This window comes from Anguilla anguilla, chromosome 8, assembly GCF_013347855.1.
Source record: "Anguilla anguilla isolate fAngAng1 chromosome 8, fAngAng1.pri, whole genome shotgun sequence".
Classification (NCBI taxonomy): Eukaryota; Metazoa; Chordata; class Actinopteri; order Anguilliformes; family Anguillidae; genus Anguilla; species Anguilla anguilla.
Genome location: NC_049208.1, coordinates 9,587,248 through 9,603,653, shown reverse-complemented (window position 1 = coordinate 9,603,653; position 16,406 = coordinate 9,587,248). Strand labels below are relative to the sequence as shown.

General features: G+C 45.2%; 1 protein-coding gene across 2 annotated transcripts; it reads left to right on the top strand.

Moving 5' to 3' along the window:
- Positions 1 to 3,814: 3,814 nt before the first annotated feature.
- Positions 3,815 to 16,280, top strand: tmub1 (transmembrane and ubiquitin-like domain containing 1). Of its 2 annotated transcripts, none has more exons than XM_035428369.1 (3): positions 3,815 to 3,907; positions 10,517 to 11,112; positions 15,849 to 16,280. In XM_035428369.1, exons 2-3 carry the CDS (start codon positions 10,559 to 10,561, stop codon positions 16,198 to 16,200), a joined length of 906 nt encoding a protein of 301 aa, XP_035284260.1. In that variant the 5' UTR covers positions 3,815 to 3,907; positions 10,517 to 10,558; the 3' UTR covers positions 16,201 to 16,280. The 2 variants fall into 2 exon arrangements, with proteins under 2 accessions (XP_035284260.1, XP_035284261.1); XM_035428370.1 differs by lacking the exon at positions 3,815 to 3,907 and adding an exon at positions 5,243 to 5,330.
- Positions 16,281 to 16,406: the final 126 nt, after the last annotated feature.

The window sequence follows — 16,406 nt, the reverse complement described above, 5'->3', positions numbered from 1 at the left end:
GTTTTTCAACAGTGATGGGGTTCTAGTGGTTCTGTAATGGTGTAGCACACGTGTCCTGGCATCGTTTCGGGGCACTCATGCCCTCAGAAGGTAAGCTTAATGTCAATCATTATTTTATGTGCAGAGAGAGATCATGTTCATCCCACGTTAAAGCATTTCTTGCTCACAGAGAGTGGTGCCTTTTAGGATAGCAAAGCCCCAATCCATGGATCATAGATATCCATCCAGTGGCCCTGACATTACCCATATATCATGACCTGCTAGTCCCCATCCGAGCCCAATCTCCCATGGAACATTCTGGAATGATGCCACTTTCATAATGAAATGAGACACTTTCATTAGGCAAGTGCAAGTTGATTGACCTTTTCATGGAAAAGTAATATTGTACACCATAGCTTATACAGATTGATCACGCGTGTTTGCCCAATACTCAATGAAATTATTTTACATCAGTGTTTCAATTTCTTGTTCACTATCTGGTAGTGCTCCAAACGCTGTAAGTGATGAATTAGTTATTAGACATTTTTAGCATGTTTGCCAATGACAAACACAGTTTGAGATTACGTGTGCCTGAGAATAAATAAATCATCATATGTATGAATATGTCAAATAATTAAAAAAAAAAAAAAAACGAATTAAGCTTATGTTTAATTAACCTATGCTGTAGCTTAAAATTAACCTACAGAACATCAGCGTGTGCAATCGTGCCAAAGATTAAAGCCAGCAACCATTTCCTTAATGAAATTTAAGTGTAAATGACACTGTGGAGGACAAATATAGCACCTATGCTACTCTTTTCTTAGCAGTGAAGATACATTTATATGGGGCATATGAAAATAACTTTCGTTGTCAACATCGCAGAACAAAAAAGCCAGAAACATTATTTGTGGTGCAAATCCAATATCAATGGTGTCTGTTATCAAGGTAGCCCTACCTCTGCTTGGAAAAATAAATGGGGATGATATTACTCATAAAATGAATCAGCCTCAGGTGGTCAGCAACCTCACTTCATATATTTTATCATGGCAAAATGTTTTTATTAAAGATGTGAAGTAAGGTTGTGCTGTTGAACTGGCCTTGTTTATTGTTGTGAGCAATACCCTTACTTATTTTCTTTGGCCAACAAGAGGTAGGAGAATATTAAAAGAATACTTAATTATTTTTGGGCCTAGCACCTCAACTAGATCTTCATGAAGCCGACCAGAATTCACATTAATTTTTATCATATTGAGGATATCTGTGACTGTCACTATGGTTTCATTCTTGGAGTTGTCTCTTTTTGGCAAGAATTAAAAATTGTATTGGTATGTATTTAATTTTAGGTTTCACCATTGGTCTAACTCTAGTACATCGTCTAAAGCACAAGCAGAATGCAAGTTTACAGGTTTATAGGACACTTGTTTGCAGGAAGTAATTTGTGAAAAAGCTGTTCATGAAAACAGGTCTGAAAGTGACAGTTGATAACCCAGGGGAAATGAGTCTCCAGTGCCTAACCCTAATCCCATAGGTTTCCAGACCAGCAGGTTCACTGATGCCATAAACTCTCCTGGGCTTAATTCAATTAATCACTGCTTAATTTAACCAAATTGATCATTCCCAGTCCCAGTCTTACAATAGTCATTCAAAACCATCCCAGGTGGGACTTGGAAACCTCAAGGCAAATAGCCAAGAAAAGAATGTCCTTCCTTTTTAGGAACATATTAAAGCCTTTATTTAAAAGTCGCTAGTACTGATGGTGTACAATTGGGATAAATTTGACTTCATCGGGGTGCGGATCCAAGTTGTATGTAATTTGTATCAGCCACATGCAGAGTTTTGAATGGTGTCAAACTCAAGTACATAGCAAGGGGACTGAAGGAGACAGTTTCCTTATGTGAGCCACGGCAGAAGTGGTCACTCAAAATCAATGAGGCCTTCATAAAAATGTAATCCTTTTCCAAGCACAGTATATATTTATAGCAGTGTAAACCGGAACACTGTGGTGCTATGCTAAAATTTAACACTAGATGACGCTAATACTTGCATAATAACAGTGACTAGCAACTAAAATAATTATTGCTGTGTGCAAAATAAGCTTGATTCAAGACTAAATAAACAGGGCAAAGGTTTCTATCAACTTTGTATAACTTCAGGACACCCCAGCCCAGGCTAGGGCTGGTTTCTGCTGGTTTCCATAATGATATTCAAAAGTACTGGACATGGCGAAAAGCAGGCTAATCAGGAATAGTTTGTTTTTTTTTTGTTGTTTTTTTTTTTTTACTTTGTGGGATGAAGAATTGGAACTTTCTGACTTATGCAGTGCACACTCACAAATAACAGTTAAGAAAGATATTTGCAGTCTATTTTAGTGTGTTATAGTTAGAAACAAAGTAGGAGAATGTGTATATACAAAAATCAATTGATGAGCATGATTTGTATCACTATCCTGTACTGTTCTGCACTGTTATTCAGTTTAATTCAATTTTATTTGTATAGCACTTTTTTCTTTTTTTTTTTTACAAAGATGATGTCACAAAGATCCTTTACTGTGGACATACAAAAGAAAATATGCCCCAAGATACTGTAGATGGAGGCAGAAAAGTGTTCATATTTCCATCTCTAATACACAGTGCTGAATTCCCTTTCCTTTGCAGTCAGGGTTTTTGATTGGATTGCTGCAATGTCAAGACATTGTCCTGGGATTACGTTGTCACTCACTGGCAGGAGGTTAATGCTGTAACTGACTTGGGTCAGATGTCTATGGCAGCTTTTCTGTTCATCAGTTCATGTCAAAAGCAGCTGATCACAAGCAAATGTCATTACGAGGCATTTTCTTGCAATGTCTCTTTATGTGAAGATAGATAGATAGATAGATAGATGATAGATAGATAGATAGATAGATAGATAGATAGATAGATAGATAGATAGATAGATAGATAGATAGATAGATAGATAGATAGATAGATAGATAGATAGATAGATAGATAGATATATATCATTTTATTAATTTCTTCTTTTTGGTAAAATAAGGAGAGTTTTTTATTTATTAATTTAGGCATTTATAAACGCAACAGTCACACAATTTACTTTATTAAATGATACAGATTGGGTCGATCGCAGTGTGCTTAGCTAGAGCTCAAACTTCAGTTTTAAACCTCAACACCACAGAATTGAATTACAACAAGAACAGCTCTCCAAATCTGTGATATAATTTTTTTTTAAATGCATGGGGGTCCATGCAACCATAAATACTAATGAAATAGCACGAGGTATAATGGCGAAAGTGCTGGGATCTGGATATAATGCAGGCGCGATTGAATAGTAGGCCGAACACTGTCGCAGTGTACCTCATTTTGTGTAGCTAATTTCCAGTTCTCGCGTTGAAGAATAGAAGAATAATACAGTGGAGCTGAATTTCAAGTCACTGGCTAGATGGATAAGAAAGATAATTGCTTTTTTAAGTCCCAGGGGAAAGGAGTTTGTCACATAGCACAGAAAAACCGAATTACCAAGTAGGGCATGAATCGTGCCTCTGGGTAACGGTCGTGATGATAACATTAAACCGAAAGATAATTTTAAATGGGTGATTCAATACTCAATCAACACAAATATACAACATCCACAAACCGACAATGTTACGGAAGGTGCACAGAAAGATGACGTTTTAAGGCAATTTTGCATATTGACCCTACATTCTTGTTAACGATGTGGCAACAAAAATATACATGTTTTTTTTATGTTTAACGTGGCTGTGTGTATGCAAGGGGGTTTTGGCGAGGATGATTCGAATATGAAACTCATTCAATGAACTACATCTCCCAGAGCCCAGTGGTAGAAAGAATCAGTCACATCCGGTCCGACTCTCAGTCAGGAAGTGAGAAGTGGAGCGGAGTGAGAATTATTTGCCATGCAGTCCAAAACATTACCAGTAAGTTAATATAAATTGTACGTAACTGTGTGGTTATGTACCGCGAGTTCTGTGCCTTGTTAATCAACATGTTTTTGTGGGTAAAATGTAGAGTGAGTCTTGGTCACTTTTTTTGTTGCGTTTGAAACATCTTGCTAGGTAGCCAGCTAATATTAGCTAACGCTAGCTTGCTATTTTGGGGACATATGGAAGTTGATTTTAGTCTTTATAGAAATTTGTGGCTTGCTAGCGACTGCAATGGCTAACCTTTCTTAGCAGTTTCGGTAGTTCGGTTACTTGGTACATAACCGTTTCGCGATATGCATTCACGTCGGCGTTTTAATATAAATTAGCCAGCTTTTCCCTTCGTTGTACCTGAGATTGCTAGCAAGCTAATATGCAACGAACGATGCGTTTCCTTCGCTTGGCGGCTGGTCAGAGAGATAATGCTGTGCTGCTTATTAAAACGCCTCTGTAAAGGCAGATTGTTTTCCAGCTGCCTTGGTGGTTGGAAACAAATTGGAGCTAAGATGTCACTTACGTAAATCGTTATTTTGACATTAGTATTTGCGGATTACCCAGTTGCTCAACGCAACAGACGAAGAAACTGAGCGTTTGTTTGCATGCATTCATCCTTTTAATTTTTTGTGAATGCAGGTTAAGAGGCAGTGCACGTAGTTAACTGGAGAGATGGCTAGGTGTAGCTGTTTTCAAACATATAATTGTTAACTATCGCCATGTTGTCTGTTACTGTAAAGAAATTGTCTCTTCCCATTACTGCCAAGTAAAGAGATAAGGGCAGGGCACTATTGTTATGGTATTGTGTAAAAACTTTAAAAATTCAAATGCATACGATAGCCTACGTGAAACAGTCAAGTTGACAAAGTTGTTCGACAGCTAGCATAGGTAAATAATTAGTTTTATTTTGCTGTGGTTGTGTGGTGGTGGTGGTTCAAACCTCTCTTGCTTATGAACTGTCTCTAACAGAGCCTACCTGATAATTAAACCAATTAAAAACATGACTGGCAGTTTAAGCAACACCATAAACGGGGAACAACTCAAATGCCAAAATCCGCGTTTCCCCAGCGACCCTCTGTTCAAAGGTTGTGGAAGATTTTTGCATGGCTGGAGAAGATTAACTCGAAAGAATTTCTTCTGACCTAGATCCACGTCTGAAAAAGCTCCGTCTCCCGTAGCACCGTTTTGAGAGAAAACAAAGACGCGTACGGAGCTCCATGGGGCGAATCTGGCACTGGGTACCGCCACCTTATGCTACCAATCATCCCCTAGGCCTCGCGGAGTTCTCTGGCCTTATATAGCAGTAGCCTACATTCAATATACGTAGCCGGTTATTATTCAAACCGCACTCCATGCTGAAAGCTTGGCAGTATTTCATTTTTAGTTGGCGTGTCAGAATTAATGCTTCAGGGTCTTAGGCAATATTGTGAGTATAAAAGTGCTGAGTGGTAAGCGTGCTGTGCCATGTGGACGTACCGAGTTCCTAATTGTGTAATCCATTTGGAAATTATTGATTTGTTCCGTCATATCTTGTCTGGAATACGGCTATTCCCGTCGGGTGCTTGTTCAATACAGCCATATATACTTGCACGAGAAGTACGGATTGACGACAGCTCATGCAGTTGCTGTGAAAAAAATATTCGTAACGTAAAACACAAGGTGTGATTTAACTTGCATGCATAGGAATTGAAATTGTTCTTGAGAAAGCGAATGCTTAGTGATTGTAATGTATAAAACGTGTGCAAATGTAGTGGCCCCTTTCACAATGTTACTTTAAATGCTTGGGTCATCCATCCAACCAACCAACTGCTTCTCTGCGATTTAGCCTGTTTTTGTTATGGATCATATCTAAGGTATGTTTTAAGGGCTTGAAATGAGCCTGTGCCGCTGGAGTCACGCCGGAGTCCCAGTTTCTTTACCTGTGAAGGCCTTGCGACGTCGGTACAGATTGGGCATCCGGAAAAGTGTTGATGTTGGGTTGCACCTGAAACCGTTAAGCGGGATAACGCGGGGTTATCGGCGCCCAGCTAAAGTGCCTGCGGAACTGCAGGGTGGCGTTGATCCGCTGTGGCGGAATTCTGTGTATAAAAGTTGGCGGGAAACCAAAGCCGCTCTGGCCAAATTGGCAGTGGAGCAGCCGGGCTGTAGGAACTGCCGTGGGCGGTCTGAAACAAGCAGCCATGTTTCCACTGGGGGGGGGGGCGGCGCGGCGGCGGTTAGGTCTTTTCAGTTGGGCTAGCGGAAAGGATAGGGGTTAAGTCTTTGTTTGTCACAACATCGAGGACCTTGGCACCTGCTGACGCTTCGTTTCCTGTAAAGAAAAAAAGGCACATCGTTCACCCAAGAGTTGCTTCTTAGAGGCCTTGAAAAGGGCCTAGAATCTTTTTCTTTGTGTGGGAGAGCCCAGCCCACATGCCCACGTTTCTGTGCTTTTTAAAAATTAATTTCTGCGAGTAACCCCAGCAGTATTTTTTATTTTTTCGGTCAGGCTTGTTTCATACTTCCGCATGTATGGTCATCCTATATCACCAGCCGTAAGAGGTTACTGGTTTGAGCTGAGTTGGAAACATAGCCACACTGAAAAGTAGTCAATGTTGCCGTGATCTCATTGACATAACCATCTCCCTTTTTCATAAACGTTGTGCTTTTAATGTGGTTCGGTGTGGGAAACTGGAGTATCAAACCCCAGCAGGTGTCAAAGCCGGCATGCGCCGCGTTCACAGTTCCGTCAGTAAACCGTCGCTGTGTTTTTGCAGGTTTTTGAATTGTTGACATGGCAACGACTGAAAGGAGAAATAAAAGGCGGAAAAACATTTACTCTTTATCTAGTTTTCCTCCGGTTATTGAGCAAAGTGTGCGCCCACCAAGTAGCATGAAGTCCTCCAGCTAGCTCGTCCCTTGAGTTCATTAGCCTCCCCCATTGAGAAACCATAAACTCCTTATGTGAGCTGCACACTGACTCTCTTGTGTGCTCCCACATTTAATAGAGCTGTGTGGTTCATTGGGGAAATCTGGACTACGGGATTAGAGCAGTTCTGCGCTGGATTAGCCCTCCTTCATAACTAATCCTACCTAGTTATGCTAACAGCTGCAGGTGAATCACCCCTTCCCCACATTATAAATTATTCCATGACGTCTTTTAAAGACGTGCGCAACTTGAAATTTATTTGAGATTGAGCTAAATCATGGGTGGTGGGTGGATGAATTTTGCAGGCCACTTCAAATGTAATTTTTTTATACCATAATGTTGTTTTCAGGAAAAAAAAAAAAACATGTTGTGCTGGGTTCACATTAAGTTGGACCATTTAGTTGTTGCAAACACAAAGTTCAATTTGGGATTCAGCTAAATTACATGGCAGCAAAAAAAAAAACGACATTTTGAACTGGACAGTAAGATGTAGGCTAGACGTTGGTGTGAGGAAGGAGGTTTGTAAGTGCATTTCGGGGTGACCGCATCCTATAAGCGTCACCACAAAGGTGGTAGTGGGGTAAGGACTCATCTTGCACTCGCAGCCAATCCCTGCTTTCGTCTTTTAATGCTCCCTACATTTCAGGGCCTGCAGCTCTGAGGTTGTTGGTTCAGATCCCAGGTTGGGGTGCTGCTGTCAAAGTACCCGCGTGCCAGGATCTTAACCTGCACTGCTTCAGTAAAAAATGGCCAGCTGTACAAATGGATTGTATGTAAAAATGTACCCTGCGTAACTGTTCTCTGGATAAGAGCATGTACTAAATGCTAAAAAGTAATTTTATGCCATACGGTGCCCCAGGGGTCCTACTATAACTTTATTCGTGCAGTTTTACAGGTACAGTAGCCGTGTAGCTACGTAGCTTGCCATCTCAATAAAGGCTGCCTACTTGCAGCGTAGGGGAAACGTGAGTGCATTCACGTGATTAAAATGAACAGTAGCCCCAGACCTGGCTAACAGCATTCACACACCAGTCTGCAGATGCAAAATCACTGAAGCACTAATCCAAGTCATTTTGCTAACCAAAGCTGATAGCAAAGTGGAAACTGTAGTAAGGTTTAAAAAAAATGTTAAAAAGAAAGGTCCAGCCCAGTTTTAATGTTAAAGGAAAGCTGACTAAATTACCTGCAGTAAGCAATTTTAGAAAAGTGCTTTGAATTAGAGTGTTCTGTCAGGTATTTTTAAAATATGTGTTGTGAACATGGGAATGCTCTTTGTTATGTCTATAAAACAGACCGAATACCTGAAACTACTTTTTTTAAAACATGTTAAAACAAATTTAGATGCTTTATAACATGGCTCTTGAAAATTCTAAAGTTTGGTATCGAAAATGTGCCATAGTTTTATGATTCAAAGTTCTCAGATTTTGTATTTGTGTGCAAATCTGGATCCAGAGCCAGGTTGCGGTTAACGTAGCCGGCCTAGCCAGTCGGAATAAAGTTCTGTTGTTTCGCCCGATCGAGGCCGTGTATTCAGGCTTCTATTCTTGTGATTTCTGCCTTTTGTTCATCGAAGCCACTTCCTCCATCACATATCGGGGCAATCGAAATGCCCGGATGAAAGAAAAGCTAGTTTGATTTTCTGCCATTGTCCCGTGAAAGGACTTGATAATGATGATGATGATGATAATGATTCATAACCTCTGTTGGAGTTTTGGGGGGGGGGAACAAATAAAAAATAAGTCTTAGTAATACATTTGCAAATGGAACCACGATATAAGTACCGCTGTCTCTCCTCTTGTGCACGTCTTGTCACGGCACCTCTTACGTATGGAGCTGAGAGTGCAGCCATTCGCTAATGGCGCGATGGAAACGATGGTTCGCCAGTTCCTTGTGTAAAAATTCGTATCAGACTGCGCTTGCCCGTCCGTAATTGCATTTTTAGAGTTCAGGCTGCAAATCAGTGACTGAGTGCGTTGCCCTGCTGGTGTTGCCTGGAGACAAAATGGCAAAACAGAGTCTCTCACTCATCAGCCAGACTTCTGCAAGCACTGAATGTGAAGCGTAGAGAGAGAGCGTAGAGAGAGAGTTTGTAGTTCATACAAACCTCTGTGTAAGCTGTATACACGGGCAGCCTTTTATGCCGAATCAAAAAACGATCTGTGCTTTACCCCTCTTCAGAAGCTGTAAACGTTTTTTTGGAGATGATTAGAGGGAATGTTGTGGTTTCCGTAGTTGTTGAGAAGTACCATGCATCTCTGTACCACCCTGTAATTTTTGTCATAAGTGTTTTTGCCAGAGGAGCAGATGACGTAAAAAAGGGCCTCACGTTCCATGTTTTGCGTGTCATGTTTCTGGGGCATATAGACCAATACCCTGGACGTATAAGCCCTGGACTGCCAAGTGCATAAAACAAGGCAATTCAGCACAGTAAATGTATAAAGGTCAAAGGGGGGAAATCTGAGAAACACAATAGGAATTATACCGCTATAAGAATTGCCTTGACATACCGGAGAAGGCTGAATTGGCTTGTCATACTGGAGAAGGCTGAATTGCCTTGTCATACCGGAGAAGGCTGAATTGGCTTGTCATACTGGAGAAGGCTGAATTGCCTTGTCATACAGGAGAAGGCTGAATTGCCTTGTCATACTGGAGAAGGCTGAATTGGCTTGTCATACTGGAGAAGGCTGAATTGGCTTGTCATACTCTAGAAGGCTGAATTGGCTTGTCATACTGGAGAAGGCTGAATTGGCTTGTCATACTCTAGAAGGCTGAATTGGCTTGTCATACTGGAGAAGGCTGAATTGGCTTGTCATACTCTAGAAGGCTGAATTGGCTTGTCATACTGGAGAAGGCTGAATTGGCTTGTCATACTCTAGAAGGCTGAATTGGCTTGTCATACTGGAGAAGGCTGAATTGCCGTGTCATACTGGAGAAGGCTGAATTGCCTTGTCATACCGGAGAAGCTGCATTATTAGGCTGCCAGTTAAAGTGTGAAAGCTCGAGTGTGTGTCCATGGGCACGGATCGCTGGTGTACGGGCTGCTCGTGACGTTAGTCTGGAGATGTGAGAAGCCAATTAGGAGGTGAAATGCGCTCCCTCTCTCTCCTTCATTTCCACTGGATGCCGGACGGTGATGTCTTTGTAATGAGTAGCAGATGCACAAGCCATGCAGGGGAGCATGTGAATGGTGGCTAATTGGCTTGTCACGTGGAGTTTATCTAAGTGCCAGTCAGTGCGTGGGTCCATCTTCTCTCCGATCTGATTGGACCAAACCAGTCAAAAGCTTCTCCTGGTGCACTCAAATATCTACAGTATAGCGACAAACCTGTTTTGATCTGTTTCAGAGTTCTCAAATCTGTCTGAAAGCAGACATATTCAGCAGTTGTGGAAAAAGAGAGGCTATAGAGTAGACCAGAACAGAGGCTGTAGAGTAGACCAGAACAGAGGCTGTAGAGTAGACCAGAACAGAGGCTGTAGAGTAGACCAGAACAGAGGCTGTAGAGTAGACCAAAGCAGAGTGTGGAGTAGACCAGAACAGAGACTGTAATGTAGACCAAGACAGAGACTTTTGTTTGGAACAATCAGGGGAACTGGCGAGATGGTGAGGTTTGGCATCCTCCCCGTGGCCTGTGTCCATATGAAAGTGTTGACGCAGAAGCCTAACGCAGCATCCTAACGCCGTGCTCTCTCCCTCTGTGCTGAAGGTGCCTAGCTGAACGTTGCCTTGGTCCGGGACGCGCCCCAGCATGGCTCTTATCGAGGGCGTGGGGGACGAGGTGACCCTGCTGTTCGGGGTGGCGTTCCTGGCACTGGTCCTGGTGCTGGCGTGGGCCTCCACCCACACGGCCGACCGCTCCGAGCACCTCTTCGCCCCCGCCCCCGCCCCGGGCCCCGCCTCCTCGCACAGGACCGCCCCCTCCTCCCCGGAAAGCGCCAGCCCCGAGCCGCTCCCCCCGGAGAGCGCCCCGACGCCGGGGGGGCTGGGGGAGGAGGGCAAGGATGAGCCCCGCGGGGAGGCGGGGGCGGAGGGGCAGGCGGCCGCCGGGGGGGCGGAGGTCGGGGACGGCTCCCCGTCGGACGAGGGCTTCGGGTCGGACGGGCTGCGGCACAGGGAGCCCGCCGGCCCCGCCCAGACCAGCCCCAGCCCCAGCCCCGCCCCCTCCCAGCCGTCGCCGGCCAGCACCGAAAGTGCCGCTCCAGACGACGCCCAGAGGAACATGGTCCTCCGTCTGAAGTTCCTCAACGACACCGAGAGGGTGGCCCAGGTCAAGCCGGAGGACACCATCGGCTACATCAAAAGGTAAGGCCTCCCGGGGATGGGCTCGACCGCACCGGTTACAGCGGTCAACGGCTCCATTGAACTCTCAGTTTAGGGGCTCTTCGACCCCTGTCCCCTTGGACCCGCTAACTGCCCTGCTGAACCCCCTCAGAACTGGGGCACGATGCCAGATTAGTCCAGTGAAGGACGTCACTGCAGGAGCCTTGGCGGAAGGTCCGTGTGCTTTCACCAACAAACCCCTAAATATGTAATGACCTTAGTCTGGAGATGTGAGAAGCCATCTCCAGGGGGCGACATAGCTCAGGAGGTAAGACCGATTGTCTGGCAGTCGGAGGGTTGCCGGTTCAAACCTCGCCCTGGGCGTGTCGAAGTGTCCTTGAGCAAGACACCTAACCCCTAACCCCTAACTGCTCTGGCGAATGAGAGGCATCAATTGTAAAGCGCTTTGGATAAAAGCGCTATATAAATGCAGTCCATTTACCATCCTACATGTTTCGACCACCAGTGCAGGGTAATGGGTGAGAACAGCATAGGGGGAGTTTGTGCAGTGCAGTGTAAACGTCATGCATGTGTGCTTCTGGTCCTCCTGTGCAGGCCGTTTGTATGTGGAACAGGTCAGTCTTGCTCTTCCTCAGAGGGTGTTTGACAAGGCATGTCAGGTCAGCCCGCACGCCGTGTGCAAACATGACAAGTGCTGACAGCGACAAGCGCTGATGGGCCCCAGTAGGCCTCTTCTGAGACCCACTTGCTTATTGGGTAATTACTGTAATTACAATGCGAGAATTTATTTTTTAATTAACAAAGCACTACCTGACCTGCAAGTTCCTGGACACACAGAAATCAGAGGCATAATTATTGACGGGGGTTGGAAAAGACTTGATCAAACAGCTGCCCCTTATTCCGAGGGCGGTTCCTGTAAGATCGTTATCCCGCATTAGTGTGTTTCCATGAACCCTTGTTGATGCAGGACATCTGGGACAAAGGCCCGGGAATCTGCATAGTGTGATAGCATGACCCGGGGCCCGGGAATCTGCATGCTACGATACCGTGGGCCTGCCTGGTCACCTGACCTCAGCCGAAGCAGACGGGATGGAGTCACTTGCATATCGAATTCCCTTGAATCGATAGCGTGCGAGTCGTGAGTTGTCGGCCTCTGGGCATCGCGACTGCAGCGTAGCCGCTGCTCATCTGGCCCCTGCAGGCACACGGCGTTTGTAATGGAGGAAGAGGGCTCGGCCTTTTCACGCAGCGTCCCGCCGTGCCGCTGAAGGATCTGCCTGTTTGTTCTGTGGAGTTGTGACCCATTTGCTAAGCGGCACCTTGCACTGTTTGTTGAATTTTCAAACAGTGTACTGTGTCTTGCAACTTACGGCTGGAGACTTACTGGAGTGGTCAGTAGTGGAACCAAATGTCTGGTAATAGGGCTGCTGTACTGTAAGAACCACTCCTCAAACCACTGCTGTCTCCCTCTTTCTCTCTCTCTCTCTCACACACACACACACACACACACGCGCGCGCGCGTGCACACACACTTGCACACAATGATACTCAAGCTTAGCGTCAAAAACGTTGAACATTTAAACTCGAGGCCTGTGGGATTCACCGGACTGGAGTCCTTTTGATACTCAAGATAAGTGTGCTTGTCCAAGGCAAGGACTTGATCAGGCCTTCAGTTCTGGAAGCACTAAAGCTAAACCTTTCCATACTGCCCATATGGGACTGAGAAGGGGCTTTCCTGCCAGGATTTTGGCTATAAAGTTCTAATCTCGGTCTGCAGGTTTCGGCAGGGTAAACGCAGTACCCCTCCCTCCTCCCCTTTACCCGTCGTAGCCAAAGGCATTGAGTTTTAGAAAAACCACCAAACAACCTCTAACCCCACTTAGCATGTCAAAAGGATACATTGCTCTGAGATAGGATTTTTCTTCACGGATTTATGTAATGTCCTTAAGTAAGGCTGTACAACACTGTATGTGAAACTCACAGTACTGCGGTTGTGACAGTGCAGAACTACTTATTTAGGTGATTGGTGATACATAAACAGAAGTGCTAAAATTACGTTTTTTGTGTAATGTATTAAATAATTTTTCAGCTGAATATTTCTCATTACATTATTATGTTGGAAGTTGGCATTATGGGAATTTAAGGGTTTGAGTCTGATGAGCCTGAGAGAGAGAGAGAGCGCTCTTACTGAGGTTACCAGTTCTTCTAATTAAAGCAATAATATCCACTAATTGGAGGAGGTCATGAGGGATGTCATTTGATTTTTTATTTTATTTTGTTATTCAGCACCACATTTGTTGCTCTAATTGGGCTGCACAATTTGCATGCAAATGCAATATATAACTAATTGTAGTGAACATAGGAGACACGTTTTAACTCACTTAATTAGGCTCCAATACGTGGTCCACATGTGTGGTCCAATTAGGCTACGATATGTGGTCCGTGCAACCTTTATGCTTCCTGGCATTGAGCCTGGTGGCTTCTGAAATTCTGCTGGTGGATTACATCATCACTATACCAGGGGAAAGTCGATCGAATCACGCTGGGGTGATGCAAGGGGGAAAGCATTTCAGGCGCTGTTCCAGAATATTCCTGTAAATGCTTTGATTGGGTAATGTCAGGGTCGTGCTCTTCAAGCCGTTGCATGACCACTTGTGGACTGGGCTTTCTCATTTTGAAAGACACCGCTCTCTCTCTCTCTCTCTCTCTCCGTGACTACGTGGTACCGTTAAGTGATAATTGATGTTGACCTTGTGTTCTCAAGGCACTGTTAATCCCTAACTGTGCCAGGAAAACGCACCCCGCACCGTGATGGGACCTCCCGTACCCTTCATGGTTTGAATGCTGCCATTTGTATTTTTTGTTCAATATATGTGTTCATGTGGAACTGCAAACTATTTAAAAAAGGGAAAAGAATGACATCTCACCTCATATGGTTATTAGGTGAACTCAGGCTGTCCTGTTGGCCTCGTCTGCAAAGTCACGGACAGGGAATTGTGGCTGAGTGGATGAAGATAAAATAACCGTACTGACAAAATGCTCATGTTGGTAAAAATTCATCTTCTGAAGAAAATATTTGGTTTGTTATGTAACCGGAGAGACGCACGCACACCAGCACGACAACCTAAGGTGCGAAGTCAAAAGACTTAATGTACTGCTCTAAGAGTTATGAGTCATATTTTTCTACTCTCTGCTCTCCTTGGTGAACGGTCGCTCTTCCTGACTGTGCAGTGGCAATGATTGCATCACTGACGTGCGTGCAGTGGTGTCTCGGGTCTGAGGGCCCGGCTGCTAATGGAGGCCTTTGGTCTCAGGGCCCTGGGGGGGAGGGGAGAAGTGTGAAGAAGGAGGCGGCAGCCCGTGTGCCCTATCAGGGCGTGTCACCCCACGGGGGGGGGGAGCCTCCGTATGACACTCGACGCGTGTCACGCGGTCTCCATGCCTACCGTTCGGGGTGGCGGGTTTCCAGGGCGACCCCGAGGGAGGGCGGGGGGGGGGGGGGGGGAGACGAGGATTCTCCCTCCCCGGCAGCGGGTGGTCAGCTGGCCAGCGTCAGCCAGGATCTCCAGAATGACTCGGCAGCTTCTGGTTCACGGATTCCTTTAATCACTCTGGCCTCTCCGAAACCCTGCACATGCTCAGTTCAGCCACCCCCGGAACTTTGACCAGCTCCGGTCGCTACGGCTCGTGGTTCTTCAGTGATTCTTTAACCATTCGCTGCAGTGCAGCTCGCGCAAAGCCTAGCTTTCTGTAACGGGTCATAAATGTGAAAAGTAGCCTGTCAGGACCGCTTGTCGTTGTCGCTGTGGCTTCCAACAATAAAAAGTGATTTCCTCTTACAGTTTTGGACCTACAGGCTATGAGTTATAGTACCGCGTCCAGCTTGGGTGACATATGGGTTTACGGAAGAACAGTACTTACATTGATTTATAAAGTATTTAAGAATGAATTTCCGCCATTTTCCAACAGTAGAATTCTAGGCATGTTGCACATGTAACCAAATCGGTAGACTGCATATGTAACAAAATTGGTAGATTGTAACTAATGCACTTCACATTGAACTAACAGAAGAGTTTTTTCTATTCTGTGTGTTAAGATAACATAGTGTGTAACTGCAAAGGTACATTTTTAAAAATGAATGAATATCAACTCAAGCCAGACTCCCAGACCCTGGCCTCACTCAACATGGCCGACAACTGCGTCCTGCACTGCCACATCTCCCAGTCAAGCCAGTCATTTTGGCTGGCTGCTGTGAGTGTAACTGGAAACCTTTAAGTTTCAGTATGAATGTTAGGGAACCTGTAATTATCTAGAGTGCCTTTATTAATAATTAAAGGATTGCTGAATGATTTTGCTGGCTGGCTGTCCATCTAATGTATTATGGTCTCAGTAACATTGGAGATAATATCGGAATAAGATTTGGTGTGCATTTATGTTATGAAGTTGTATGTTTATAAATGGGATATAATGTTTCATTATATAACTTGTTGACAGAATGCTTGTGACTATGATCATTTTGGTGTTGTTCTATTCCTTTCCATACTGTATACTCATGCAGTCTAAAACTTTGAACCGGTCAAACTCAGTCATTGCACTGATGCTTAATGAAGGCATTACAATACTGAATGCTCACCAGTATTAACTGATGAGTGTGGTGCTGTTGTGGCTCGTCTGAAGCAGACCAGTAACGGATCCCGCCTGTTTTTTCTGTCTTACCCTCGCCCCCCATCCCGCCCCCCCATCCTACCCACCCGCAGGACTTACTTCACGGGACAGGAGCACCAGGTGCGCCTGATCTACCAGGGCCAGCTGCTCCGGGACGACGCCCAGACGCTGGCCTCCCTCAACCTGGCGGACAACTGCGTCCTGCACTGCCACGTCTCGCAGCACGCCACGCCGCAGGTGCCCGCGGGCGCGCGCGCGGCCGACCAGGTCCACGTGGCGCTCAACGTGGGCAGCCTCATGGTGCCCTTCTTCGTGCTCATGCTGTCGGTGCTGTGGTACTTCCAGATCCAGTACCGCCAGTTCTTCACCGCCACGGCTACCGCCTCCCTGGTGGGCCTCACCATCTTCTTCAGCTTCGTGGCGTTCGGCCTCTACCGCCGATAAGGCCACCGGCCGTCCCGCGCACACACACACACGCACACACACACACAGAATACACACACACATAGAATACACACACACACACACACGCACACATACACACACACAAACGCACACACACACGCACAAATGCACACACACACACACAGAACACACACGCACAAACGCGCACACACATACAAAAGCACACACACGCACACGCACACACA